The sequence below is a fragment of the Dromiciops gliroides genome, chromosome 3, assembly GCF_019393635.1.
Source record: "Dromiciops gliroides isolate mDroGli1 chromosome 3, mDroGli1.pri, whole genome shotgun sequence".
Lineage (NCBI taxonomy): Eukaryota > Metazoa > Chordata > Mammalia > Microbiotheria > Microbiotheriidae > Dromiciops > Dromiciops gliroides.
Window position 1 is genome coordinate 626282382 of NC_057863.1, and position 13919 is coordinate 626296300.

General features: G+C 45.8%; 1 protein-coding gene across 2 annotated transcripts in view; it reads left to right on the top strand.

The window, feature by feature from the left end:
• The first annotated feature begins 316 nt into the window (after positions 1 to 316).
• The window catches only part of GPR157 (G protein-coupled receptor 157), a 40845-nt gene continuing 27242 nt past the window's right edge, over positions 317 to 13919 (top strand). For both annotated transcript variants that reach the window (XR_006355759.1, XM_043997627.1), the window contains exon 1: positions 317 to 1267. Coding sequence is in view for 1 of the 2 variants with exons in the window: in XM_043997627.1 (XP_043853562.1) it covers positions 873 to 1267 (395 nt within the window). In the remaining variant the exon portion in view is untranslated. The remainder of the gene's footprint in view (positions 1268 to 13919) is intronic.

Sequence of the window (13919 nt, forward strand, 5' to 3'; positions counted from 1 at the left end):
AGGAAAAGAAAGCGAAAGGAGTCCGACTCAGAAATGTTGAGTCTTTCCAGGAGGGTGGCAGGGGGTCTTCTCGAAGCGAGATGACCACGGAGCACGCGGTGGTTACCCATCGGGCGAAGCAGCCGCAGCAGCAGCAGCAGCAGCAGCAGCAGCTGTGGCCAGCTGAGCCACGAGGGCCGGGACAGGGCGGGTCCGGAGCGGGATGGGGGCGGGGCCGAGCCGAGCTCCGGCCGGCCCGAGTCCTGGGCACAGCCCGGCCGCTGCTACGGCTCACATGACGCCGCTGCCCCGCGGCGAGAGGGGGCGGACTGGCGGGTCGGGGTGCGCGGCGCTGGGACTGGAGCAGTTAGAGCGGCCGCCCCTCGGGGCCGCCCAACCACCACCCCGCACTCCTCAGCTCCGGCCGCGGCAGCAACAACTGCGAACTTTCTCCGGCTGAAGTCCCTGGGCCCCTTTCCCCTCTTCCTCCCTGCTTCGGTCCCGCCCCCCCCCCCGCCTCGTCTCTAGTCTCCCCTAGACTTCTCCCCCCTCCGGACTCCCAGCTTGCTTCTGGCCTCCTCTTCCTCTGGCCTCTTTGTTCAGCTCCCCTTCTCCCTGCCTCTTCCCGGACTCCCTTTCCCCCCATCCCCAGCTCCCCCCAGCCTTTTCCACTTTCCCTCTTTCCCCAAGACCCCCCCCCGCCTTAGCTCCTCCTCTCCATTTCCCATTCTTTCTTCTCCTTCACTGGTCGGCACTCCAACAGCATCTTTCCTCGATCCCCATCTCTCCTCCCTCTACAACTCCCACTGTCCCCTCTCCTTTCCCTCCCCTGGTTACCCCGCTCCTGGAAGCCCCCCGTCCCAGGCCCTCTTTGCTCCTTCCTCTCCTTGGCCATGCTGCACCCCCCGAAGTCTGCACCCCCAACCGAGATCTATCCGTCGGAGAAGATCGTGGTCCTCCTGTCCTGCGTCCTCTCCTTCGTGGGTTCCAGTCTCCTCATAGGCACCCATGCCCTGTGGCCGGACCTGCGGAGCCGGGCTCGGCAGCTGCTCCTCTTCTTGTCCCTGGCGGACCTGCTCTCGGCCGCCTCCTACTTCTATGGGGTACTTCAGGACTTCCAGGACACCACCTGGGACTGCGTGGTGCAGGGAGCCCTCTCCACCTTCGCCAACACCAGCTCCTTCTTCTGGACCGTGGCCATCGGGGTGTACTTGTATATCACCATCGTCCGCAACAGCCAGGGCCCCTGGGCTGGGACCCGCCTCCTCTACTGCTTCCACAGCATCAGGTGGGTCACGGCTCCCGGGCTGTTCTGCCCTGGGATCACCCCTTCCCTCCTCAGCTTCCTTCCCTGCAGGAATCTTGGTTTTTTACCAAGTTGTCCTTCAGTGTAAGCTCTTTGTGGGCAGGAACAGCTTCCCTTTTGTTGGAGCACAATTCTAGCTCATAAAACCTTGATTCATTGGAGGAGGGGAGTTATGTTTCACCCAGTTTTACAGATTGCTGGCTTAAAGTTTTTCCAGGCTGTATTCTGGAGGAGAGAGTAGGTGTGTTCTTGGCTTGAAAGGACAAGTTGAAGAATTAGAAGTAGTCTCTTTCTTTCTTCCTTTCTTTCTTTTTGTGGGGCAATGGGGGTTAAGTGACTTGCCCAGGGTCACACAGCTAGTAAGTGTCAAGTGTCTGAGGTGGGATTTGAACTCAGGTCCTCCTGAATCTAGGGCCAGTGCTTTATCCACTGAGCCACCTAGCTGCCCCTAGAAATAGTCTTACTGGAAATAAACACTTCCAGACAGATACTTTCCCAGTGAAGGATGGATGGGTGTGTGGGTGGATGGGTGGGTAGAAGGAAAGAAATAAAATAGATAGATAATGGATAGATTATGGATAGAACATTTATTAAGCAGACTTACTGTACCAGGTACTGTGTGAAACCAAATGAGGAGCTAAGGGAGTTGGGTTAGAAGTCAGATTTGGGAAGTCTTCCAGCAAAGGCTGGATGCCCACTGGTAGGGTGGATGGTAGAAGGGACTGCTTTTCACATAGGATAAGTAGACTTTGAGCTAGAAGGGGCACAGAGGCCATCAAAGCCCAGATCCTCATTTTACAGAAGAGGATGCAGAGCTCGGAGGTACCACCCAACTGTGAGATCTTGTGATTGTGTCAGTGTCTCACCTCCAAAAGAAGGTCACCTAATGAGCATGACCCAGGTCAGGTCATCGGAGAGGTCAGTAGCATAGTTAGCCCTGAATTCATTTTTGTTTTTTAATTTTAGGTGGGAAGAGGGAACAGGAAGAAGACTCTAGTTTTTGGAAGTTGCTCAGTGGTTGTCCTCATAGGGACATTGTAGAGGTGGTCCTTCCCTAAAGAAGACCCTGAAAGGAAAGTATGATAGGTCTAGGGCTAGAAGAGACCCCAGAAGTCATCTAGTTCAGCCCCTGCCTTTTACAGATGAGAAAACCAAGGCCCATAGAGGTGACGACTACCTCTGATACTTTTACTACCTCTTTGTGAGCAAGCCACTTAATCTCCCAGGGTCCTGGTGTCTTCTGCTAGAAAATGAGATGGTACAATAGATAACCTCTGAATTTCTTTACACCTATTCGTCTATGAGCCTGTGACTTTCCTAAGGTTACACTTGTTGAAAGTGAAAAAGCTGAGATTTGAACCCTGGTCCCATTTCAAAATAAAGTACTCGTGATTCCTCCCCCTCCCCCTCTCCCTCTCCCTCATCCCCCTCTGTCTCCCCACCCTCCACTTACCTCACTCCATAGTGAGAAGTGGTTCACTTCTTACCAATGACTCAGTTGAGAGAATTTTGTAAAGGCCTCACACTACAGTGCCTGGCATATAGGTGCTATTTCCTTCCCCCTCATTCATAGCCCATCCAACCCTTAGCACTGTAACCTCCTTCTCTAGTTAAGGATCTCTGGATGAAGAGGGACAGGGTTGTTGAGGGTTTGACCGAAGGGTCCCTGGTAACAGCGCTGGAAAGTAAACTGTGTTTCTTTGATGTCTATCCTTTCCATTGCCACCCTGTTCTGTGCATCCTGATCTAAGGAATCCATCAACCACCTGTTAAGGGGAAAGAGAATTGCTAACACCTGTAATAAGGGTTGTTTTTAAGGTCAACGTCCCTGGGCAGCATGGTGGGGTACCCAGAGGGCCAGCCTTGCTTGACATCTGGAGAACTGGACAGTTGAAACACTTAGCAGCTCTGAGGGCTTCTTCATCTATAAAATGGGAAAATAATCTTTGTACTACGAACCTCACACACATCACAGGGCTGTTGTAGAGAAAAACACTTTGTCACTTTAAATCTCTACTGAAATGTGAGTATCCACAGGCCATCCAATCCACTAGCATTTATTAAGCGCCTACCTTGTACTAGGCTTTGGGGATATGAAGATAAATGATGCAGTCCCTGCCCTCAGAGAGTTTACATTTTTTGAGGGGAGACAACATGTACATTTGAGATGTTTTGAAAGACAAGGTATTGCCCACTGGGGCAGTAGAATAGGGGAATCAAAGGGCTGGGCTTGGAGTTAGGAAGGCCTAGATTGGAATTCATCCAGGGATGTGCTGGAGCCAGCTCAAACCAGACTGATTTCAACATGAGCATTTATACCCTAGAAAGCAGCAAATGCTATAAATCGGGTGTTGGGGTTATTGTTTTATTGATTGTCTCCATCAAAGTGATAGAGGAAATATTAATGATGCAGATTGAACTAAAAAATGCGTCATAACTCCATTTTTTATTTTTGGAGAGCTGGTTGTTAAGTATTTATTAGCACATTCCTGAATCCATCACTTGACAGGTTAGCCTTGTGACTGTGGGTAATCACTTGACTTTTAACCCTTCAGCAGTTCTCCTAAAGTGATCAGAAGGGAAATAGCAGGAATGAGGGCTGGCTAGAAGCTGGTCGGCCCTAGTATTCCACTGGGATCTCAGTTAAAAAAACAACAACACATAAACAAGAATCATACGGGATGTGTAGGGCAGGTGGGTGATATAATGTAAAGAATTTTGGGTTTGGAGTTTGGGACCTGGGTTTGAATCATGACTTATAGTTTCTTCCTCTTTCCATTTAGAGTTTCTTCATCATAAAATAAGAACTGGACATGGATAGTCGCTAAGGTTCTTTCTAGCCCAAAGTCCATAATATTATGAAACAGCGAGATAGATAACAAAGTATATAGCGCTCTGGGCCTGGAGTCAGGAAGACTTGAGTTCACCTCAGATACTATCTGTGAGACTCTGGACAAGTCACTTAACCTGTTTGCCTCAGGTTCCTTTTCTATAAAATGGGGATAATGATAGCACTTATTATTAGGGTTATTAGGTTAAAACAAATCTGTGAAGTGCTTAGCAAACTTTAAAGTACCTCTACCACCATCAGCATCATTATTCCCAGACTGGAGGAAATATCTTGTAGCCACTTGGTAGGTAAGTCACAGTGCTGGGGGCAGGGAATAAGTTCCCTGGACACCTCTGTTGCATCAATCTTTTCTGTCCCTTATTCTAATCACAATAGATATGGGCCATTCAGGGACTGTCTTGTCTCAAAGTATTCCTCATTCAACAAATAATCGTTGAAGACATATACATGTCTGGCTCAGTGTTAGACGCTGAGGATCCAAAGACAAAAATGAAACAGGTCCTGCCCTCAAGGAGTTTACATTCTAATGGGGAAAACAACCTATAAACAGATCATTTACAAGCATTTTTTGAGCACTAGGGATACACATGCAATAAATGAAACTATCTCTACTCAAAGAATTCACATTCTAAAGTGGATATGAGACTGTTTGAAAAGGAGGGAAGGTGTACTAAAAACTACTAGGATGGTAGGGAAAAGCTTCCCATTGGGTCTTGGTACTTGATTTGGGTCTATGTGGGAGGTCAGGCTTTTAAAAGGCAGAAGTGAAGAAGACCTGTATACTAGGCCCAGAGAATGCAAAATCCTAGAGTAAGGAAATGGGATGTGAGAGGAACCAGAGCCAGCTTGGCTAGTAGGAGGACAGTACTCAAGAAATATTGATTAAATGCCTCCTGTGTGCCCAGCACTATGCTAATAGCTGGGAATACAAATGTAAAAACATTATAATCTAGTAGAAAAAGACAACACATGAAAGAAAGCTGAAAGGGTGGGGGAGTTGTGAGAGAAGATGAAGAATATACCTGTGGGGGCCTAGTAGAAAAGTGAAAAAAGTCCCAAATGAGTGCTCCCTGGGGGAGAACAAGGAGATGTCTTTTATGTGCCCTTTCTTTAAATGAAAGTTTAAGGTTCCACTCTCCAGATAGAGGGACAGGGGGTCCTAATGAGATGTGAGGACTGCGGCTGATTGGATCTTGCAGGATGAGATTTTCCCATGAAGAGGCTCCTTCCTGGGGGCATGGTGGAGAGGTCCAAAATGAGTGCAGCCAGGTAGGAAATGAGAAGTCTGGGGAGATAATTATGTGAAGAGAAGGGGAATAATGGGGTTTTTTTAAGTCTGGAAAGGAAGGATGTAACTGAGGTATAAAGGGAAATATCTTTGAAAGACTTAAGTGCTTTGACCAACAAATCGAAAAATCAGGACTTCAGGGGGATTGATGATCAAATATGCCTCCTGTGTTTTGGCTAAAAAATGATAAGACATACATTTTCTGACCTGACCAGTGTGTTAATTTCTTTTGCTTGACTATATGCATCTGTTATCAGGCAGGGGGCTTCCATTTAGAGGTTGGAAGAGTTTAGTGGGTAGTGCTAGAGATTTTATTTTATTTTTAATTTAATTTATTTATTTTTTGCAGGTCAATGAGGGTTAAGTGACTTGTCCAGGGTCACACAGCTAGTAAGTGTCAAGTGTCGGAGGTCAGATTTGAACTCAGGTCCTCCTGAATCCAGGGCCAGTGCTTTATCTACTGTGCCACCTAGCTGCCCCTTGAGATTTTATTTTTAAAAGAAAAGAACATCAATAGAAAATCAAATGTTCAGAAGGCAAATGAAAAGATCAGGAGACACAAATGGTAATTAATACCATGGTAAATTTAATATATACTTTTTTAGGGGAAAAAAAGGCAGAAGTTCACGGTTCTGTGAACTATACTCTTATTTATTTATTTATTTATTTATTTATTTATTTATTTATTTATTTATTTATGTTTTTGTGAGGCAATTGGGGTTAAGTGACTTGCCCAGGGTCACACAGCTAGTAAGTGTTAACTGTCTGAGGCCGGATTTGAACTCAGGTTCTCCTGACTCTAGGGCCAGTGCTCTATCCACTGCGCCACCTAGCTGCCCCCATGAACTATACTCTTATTTCTTCTTGCTCTATTGACATATTTGTGTTAGGTGATGGTCGTTAAGCTTATAAGAAAAAAAAGGAAATTGAAAAAATATATTAAAAAGTAAGCATTCAGAAGGACCTGAATTCAAATCCGACCTCAGACACCTGACACTTACAAGCTGTGTGACCCTGGGCAAGTCTAACCCTCATTGCCTTGCAAAAAAAAAAAATTAAGCAAAGTAGGTTAGAGCCAGACAGTGAAGGGCTTTACACTCTAAGCAGAGGAAGTTAATAGTTTATCCTCGACCCAATAGGGGGCCCCTGAAGGTTATGGAGAAAGACTTGGTCAGACTTGTGTGTCACAATCCATTTGACTGCTGTTCAGCAGGATGATGGATTGGACACTAGAAGCAGGGAGACCTGTTAGGAGGCCCCCGTGATAGTTCTCAGAAATGCTGTTATCAGCATCACATTTAGTGTCATGACTTTTTTTTTTTTTAACTATGCTTGGATTTAAGTTTAGCTCTCTCCTTTCTCTCTCTGTTCCAGAGGGACCTCAAAGTTCATCTTCTGTTGTTTTTTTTTTTTCCTTTCTTATATCAATAATCTCCTAAGAAGTGAGGTTAATAGGAAGCTGAAAGGAAGACTAAACGCTTGGATGGAGTCCTCTTGACAGGAGGGACAACAAGGGCCCTGGTTTTAGTCTGCTTTGGAGTTTGCGGCCGCCTACCGAAGCCCCTACATTTGCCCCTCGTTAGGATCACAGACTTTACAGGTAGAACAGATCATCCTGCCTTCAAGATACAAAAAAAAAGCCTTTGGTGCTTGTCGGCTCTCTCAGCCGGTGCTGAGCTGAGCTCAGAGCTCGGAGCTTGAAGGTGAAGTTTTGTGTGACTGTTGGGTTTTTTTCTTCCTCTTTTCTCATCACCACAGCTAAGTGCTCCAAGCAGCTTCCTAGCTCCTAATGATTACACCCTTTTCTATTCCAAACTTGAGTCTCTCTCTAAGAGAGGAAAAAAGGACTTGATTAAGACTTAGCTCCCCGGGATCCATCCAATCCAACAGCTGCCGGAGGCTAAAGACACAAGATGACAATAGCTTTATCGTTAGTTCTCGAGTAATAAGGTTTCCCAAGCAACACAGGAAGAAGTCCTGGGAAAGATAGCTGCAGTATTTTTATTCTGCTTGTGTAGATGAAAAAAACTGAGGCTCCATTGAAAGAAGACCTCCGCTGGAGTCAGAGGTCGGGCCCCTTCTTACCTTGTCATTCTTCTCACACCTTACCTCCCTCCACAGACTCTGTGATCCAGTGACACTGGCCTCCTTACACAGAACACGCCACCTCTTGACTCTACCTTTTCTCTGCCTGTCTCTCATACCTGGAGTGCTCTTCCTCCTTATCTCTGCCTCCTTTAAGTCCTGGCTAAAACCCTACTTTCTACTAGAAGCCTTTCCTAATCCCTCTTTATTTTAGTGCCTCCCCCAACACACACCTCCCAATACCTTCAATACCTGTTTGTTAGTACATTATTGCTTGCATATTGTCTCCTCCATTAGGCAGTAATATTGTTGCCAGAGGAAAGGAAAGGGGGTGGGAGGTAGGGGTGGGTGGGAAATGACTGTGTTTTACCTTTTTTTTGGGGGGGGGGTCGGGGCAATGGGGGTTAAGTGACTTGCCCAGGGTCACACAGCTAGTAAGTGTCAAGTGTCTGAGGCCAGATTTGAACTCAGGTCCTTCTGAATCCAGGGCCCGTGCTTTATCTACTGTACTACCTAGCTGCCCCCCTTTCACCTTTTTTTTGCACCCCCAGTGCTTAGCAGTGTCCAGTACTTCATAAGTGCTTATTGACTGTCTGATTGACTGGGCTGGATGGTCTCTAAAATCCTTTTCAGCTCTAAGTCTGGACCCCTGATCCTTAGGGTCTGACCTCTGTTCATCTTATTTCTCACTTAACCTCTACCCTATCACATGTTTCCAGAGATAAGGCAGTTTGGTCCAATGGAGAAGTGAAGGGGAGGGAGCAAGTATTTATATAGCATCCCTGCGTCAGGCACTGTGCTAATCACTTTACAGATATTATCTCAATTGATCACAGGGATCTTGATGGCCCACGCTTCAACTGATCCCCTGAAAATCAATGATACTTCACAACGTCATTTAACATTTTAAGGTCTGCTATTGCCAGGGAAGTGCTTTACTTTTCTCCATTTGTCTCCATCATGCCTAGATTGGGCTGGGTTCAGAGACTCTTACCAGGGCTTCTCTGGTCTGGCTGCTGTGTGCATCAAGGCTGACTCATGCACAAAAAAGTAGGTGTGAGAATAGTGCCCCACCTTTGAAAGTCAGAGCCTGTGTATCTTAATTACCCTCTTTATCCCTCTTTCTACTTGGCTCAAATAGTAAACCTACCAATTCTTTTAACTTCCAGAAAAGTAAAGTTGGTGGGATTCTTGGATGGTAATAATTATAACAGGACTTTCTCTAGCTATAGACTATTAACAAACATGAAATATAATAATAATAATAATAATAGTCATTTTTATTAACTTAAAAAAAATTTTTTTTGGTGGGGCAATGAGGGTTAAGCGACTTGCCCAGGGTCACACAGCTAGTAACTGTCAAGTGTCTGAGGCCAGATTTGAACTCAGGTACTTCTGAATCTAGGGCTGGTGCTTCATCCACTGCCCCCAATAATAGTCATTTTATGGCATTTAAGGTTTGCAAAGCTCTTTAAATACATCACCTTATTTGAGTTCTGAACAGCCCTACAAGCCAGGTATCATCTTTCCTATTTTATAGTTGAGGAAATTGAGGTTCACAGGAGTCAAATGACTTGCCCAGGGTCACATAGCTAGTAAGCAGGCTTTAACCTTAGGTTTTTTTTTTTTCTTTCTTTCTTTTTTTTTTTGCAAAGCAATGGGGATTAAGTGACTTGCCCAGGGTCACACAGCTAGTGTCAAGTGTCTGAGGCCAGATTAGAACTCAGGTCCTCCTGAATTCAGGGCCAGTGCTCTATCCACTGCACCACCTAGCTGCCCCCCGCTTAGGTTTTCTTGACTCTAAATCATAACAAGATAATTTTAGCATCAATTTAGAGCTAGAAGGGACCTTAAGAGTTCCCCATTTTAGAGAGGAAGGATACTGAGACACAGCGGGGTTAAGTGACTAGCCTTAAAGTCACTCAAATAGTAAACAAGTGACAGGGGCCCTAGACCCCCAGGGCTTTCTGCCCACCCTATGGTCCTGCTTCTCACCATTGTCTTTAGCCACACAGCTCATTATTAAGCACCAACTCTGCCTAGAATGGTGTTCCAGGCACTAGAGAGGGAGGGATGGGGTCTGGCTTCAGCCTTCAAAGAGTTGACAATTTCACTCAAGTTACTAAAGCATCGAGTCTATGGGTGCCATCTTCAGGTGTTGTTCTGGGATGGGGGTTGGGGCACAGACATCGCATCCCTCCCCTCAAGGAGGTGATATTTTCCTGAGCTCTAGAAAATCGACTTCACTTCTGTCTTTCCTTCCTCCTCCTTTTCTTGCTTTGGTGGATTTTGAGAAGAAGTCATTAACACATCTGACTCTCCAGGTCGAAGGGGCAGGAAGAGCTGTGGGCCAGTGAGTGACATCACAGAGGGTACCATTAAATATACTATTCATTTAGAGATTAAAGCATCCAAGGAGATCGACGGCAGGAGATTTATTTCTAACTCTCTGGAAAGCCCAACTTTGTCATTGGAACAAAGTACGGATTAAAAAAAAAAAACACCAGGGGGAGCTAGGTGGCACAGTGGATAGAGCACCAGCCCTGGAATCAGGAGGACCTGAGTTCAAATCCAGCCTCAGACACTTAACACTTACTAGCTGTGTAACCCTGGGCAAGTCACTTAACCCAATTGCCTCACACACACACAGACACACACACACACACACACACACACACACACACACACACACAAAACAACCCAAAAAACCCCAACCCACCCCCGCCAACCACCAAACCCTTAGTTCAAGTGTTGATATTTCTCAGTGGGGACTCTCAAGGAATTTTTCCTGCTTAGGAAAATGTCGAAGGGAAAGATTAAAAAAAAAAAGGGGGGGGCAGCTAGGTGGCACAGTGGATAAAGCACCCCCCCTGGAGTCAGGAGTACCTGAGTTCAAATCCGGCCTCAGACACTTAACGCTTACTAACTGTGTGACCCTGGGCAAGTCACTTAACCCCAATTGCCTCACTAAAAAAAATAAAATAAATTTTAAAAAAGGAGGGGGGAGGGAGAATACTGGGCTTCTCATTTTGGACTGTGAGAGATAAGCATATTGTCCAGTCTGTTCCGTGTGATCAAGCGCGCGCACGCATGCGCGCGCGCGCACACACACACACACACACAAACCCACCCTGCAGACCAACTCACTAAGTGACCTCTGCTCTAGCTTCAGTTTACTTGGGAAAAATGCATGCCCCCAGCTCTTCATCAGCCCTTGGTACTTAGATGGGTTTGTCTGTCCTGGAAAACAGGACTAGGGAATTAAGGCAAAACCGGCTCAACAGGTTCTCTCCTTTTTTATTCTTTATTGGCCTAGATCCTCCTTAGTCAGTTGGTTGCTAAGGGCTACCCCCCCTTCTTTTCTGTAATAATGATGATATAATAATTGCTATTTCCTTGATGCTTTGAACTTTGTAAAGTGTCTCCTGGGATGGGATCTCATTTGAAACTCACGACCACCCTGGGATGTGGAATGGGGAAGGGAGGCCCAGAGAGGCAGTGACTTGCCCAAGGTCACACAGTCAGTGTGGTCATGGTATATTAGATTTAAAGTCGTAAGGGACTTCAGAAGTCATCAAGTCCTCTTCCCTTGTTTTACAGATAAAGAAACTGAGGTCCAGAGAGGGGATGACTTTCCCAGGGTTGAACTGGTAATAAGTAACAATTAGGGTTTGAAATCAGGGCCTATGACTCTGTTTGACATTCTTTCTTCTGCACCCCATTTTCCTAGGCCTCCACATCTGTGAAATGAGGGCTGTAGACCACTAAATTCCCATTAGACTTGGAGGGCTTTGAGGGCAGCGAGTGTCTTTTGCCTTTTTTTGTACCCCTAGTGCTTAACACGGTTATGGGCAAACAGTAGGTATTTCATAAATGTTTATTGACCGAATGAATGACTGTCCAGGTGGCCTCTGAGAGCCCCTTTATCTCCAGCTCTGCTATCCTACTGCTGTCCCAGGTCTATGAGCATCAATCTTTTTCAGATCTCCCAGGGGGAAGGTTCCCTCTGCTCCCCTTGTGCCCCTATCTGATGTTTAGCAATGTTTCCTTGTTGGTAAATTCTTACTTTAGAACCCAGCCCCCCCTCCCCCAACACAGTAACTAAGCTCACCTGCTCTTATTCCAATACTTAGCACACTGCTTGGAACATAGTAGGCGCTTAATAAATGCATCATCTCAAAGGATGATTTGCTGTAGTTGTCATTTTCAGTCTTTTCAGTCATGTCTGACTCTTTGTGAACCCACTTGGGGTTTTCTTGGCAAAGATACTGGAGTAGTTGGCCATTTCCTTGTCCACTTCTTTTTTTTTTTTTTTTGGTGGGGCAATGAGGGTTAAGTGACTTGCCCAGAGTCACCCAGCTAGTAAGTGTCAAGTATCTGAGGTCAGATTTGAACTCAGGTCCTCCTGAATCCAGGGCCGGTGCTATATCCACTGTGCCACCTAGCTGCCCCCGAAGTTTTTCTCTTTTGTTCTAATTCTTCTTTCACAACACGACTAATGCAGAAATATGTTTGATGTGATTGTACAGATATAACCTACATCAGATTGCTTTCTGTCTTAAGGAGAGGGGAGGGAAGGGAGGGAGGAAGAAAAAATTGGAACTAAAAATCTTATGAAAACAAATGTTGAAAACTATCTTTACATGTAACTGGAAAATAATAAAATACTTTTATGATTTAAAAAAAAAAGTGAGGGCAGCTAGGTGGCGCAGTAGATAAAGCACCGGCCCTGGATTCAGGAGGACTTGAGTTCAAATCCAGCCTCAGACACTTGACACTTACTAGCTGTGTGAACCTGGGCAAGTCACTTAACCTCCATTGCCCTGCCAAAAAAATAAAAAAGTGTTTTTAGGGTCAGGGCTGCTTTTCAGAGAGTGTGGTATCATTCTGAAAGTGCCAGGCTTGGACGGAGTGCTTGGGTTTGGATGAGCCAGAGACACAGAGACATTTTCCTTTTATGGGCTTCATAAGATACCCTAGGAAAAGGGTTTTTTATGTTTGTTTATTTGGTTGGTTGGGTTGTTTTGTTTTGTTTTGTTTTGTTGCCAAAAGCTAGATTATCAGGGCAGCTAGGTGGCGCAGTGGATGGAGCACCGGCCCTGGAGTCAGGAATATCTGAATTTAAATCCGGCCTCAGACACTTAACACTTACTAGCTGTGTGACCCTGGGCAAGTCACTTAACCCCAATTGCCTCACTAAAAAAAAAAAAAAAAAGCTAGATTATCCTCAAAGGACCAATTTACTTTAGGCAAGGTCTGTTTGGAAGGGTTCCCCCAGGTCAGAAAAAGGAGGTGAGGGGGTCACTTACCAAGAGTGAGGGCTAGCAGCTGGACATGGAAGTGCTCCCTCCGCCCCACCCAAATGGAAAGAAGACCTCCATCATGGTGAGTGGCTACTCTAGGAAGCATTATTCCTGGGTTAGCAGGTTGCTTCGACAGTGGCTGAGCATTCCATCCTGGAGTTCCTTCCACTGAGGACATCCCACTTCCTTTGTGTATTCTTATCTTTCCCCCAGCTGCATCAGCCCTCTGGAGTCTTTGTAGATCTGTGGCTGAGGGACATGGCAGTGCTAATTACCCATTTCCCACTGGAGGAAGTGCTGAATCCGGATGATTACCATCCCTGAGCCTGGGCTCTCTTTCTTAGAATCCTCTTACCATAGGCCCAGATAGAGTTAGTAGGGGGAAAAAAAGTCTCCTCACCAGCAAAAGGTGAGTTAATACTTAAAAAAAAAAGCAAATATTAGCACACATCAAAACATACTCTCCCAGTGTCCCCAAAATAAATTGTTCCTCTGTTTAAACTGTTCGGTGGGGAGCAAGGTTCAAGTGTATTCATTTGAGAGCTGCCTTTTTAAGCTGATGTCTGAGGCTCAGCTCTGGTGTTTGTCATTTACTGGTGGTGTGGTCAGGGATCAGCTGGGACTGGGATTGTGTTTCTCTCGGTGTCCGAGACAGAATGGAGTCAATAGCTCGCTCCGCTCTCTGTCCAGCTGGGTTTTGTTGTTGTCATCGATGGCTTCCTGGGGCCCCACCAACGCTGAGATTCTCTGATTTTGAGCAATTTGGCCACTAAACTAGCATTTAAAAAATGCCACACAAACCCGTCAGTGCCTTTTATCATTTTCTAAATATACCTCGTGCCCAAGTGGAATCCTTCTTCGTTATCAAAAACAGTTAAGCAAAAATAAGCATCCTGCTGACCTCTTTGCGTGCTGAATTCTGCCGTACCTTTCTGCTGTGGGGTCTGTTTATTTTTTTTTCCCCCAACCATTCCCCAGAACTTTGTTTTCCAGATCTTTAGACCCATGTTCTTTGAGACGAGGACAAGACAAAATTAAAAGTTGGGCTAAGACCATGGGACCTCTAGGATCACTGAGATCAGAGTGGCCATTTTATAGACAAGGAAA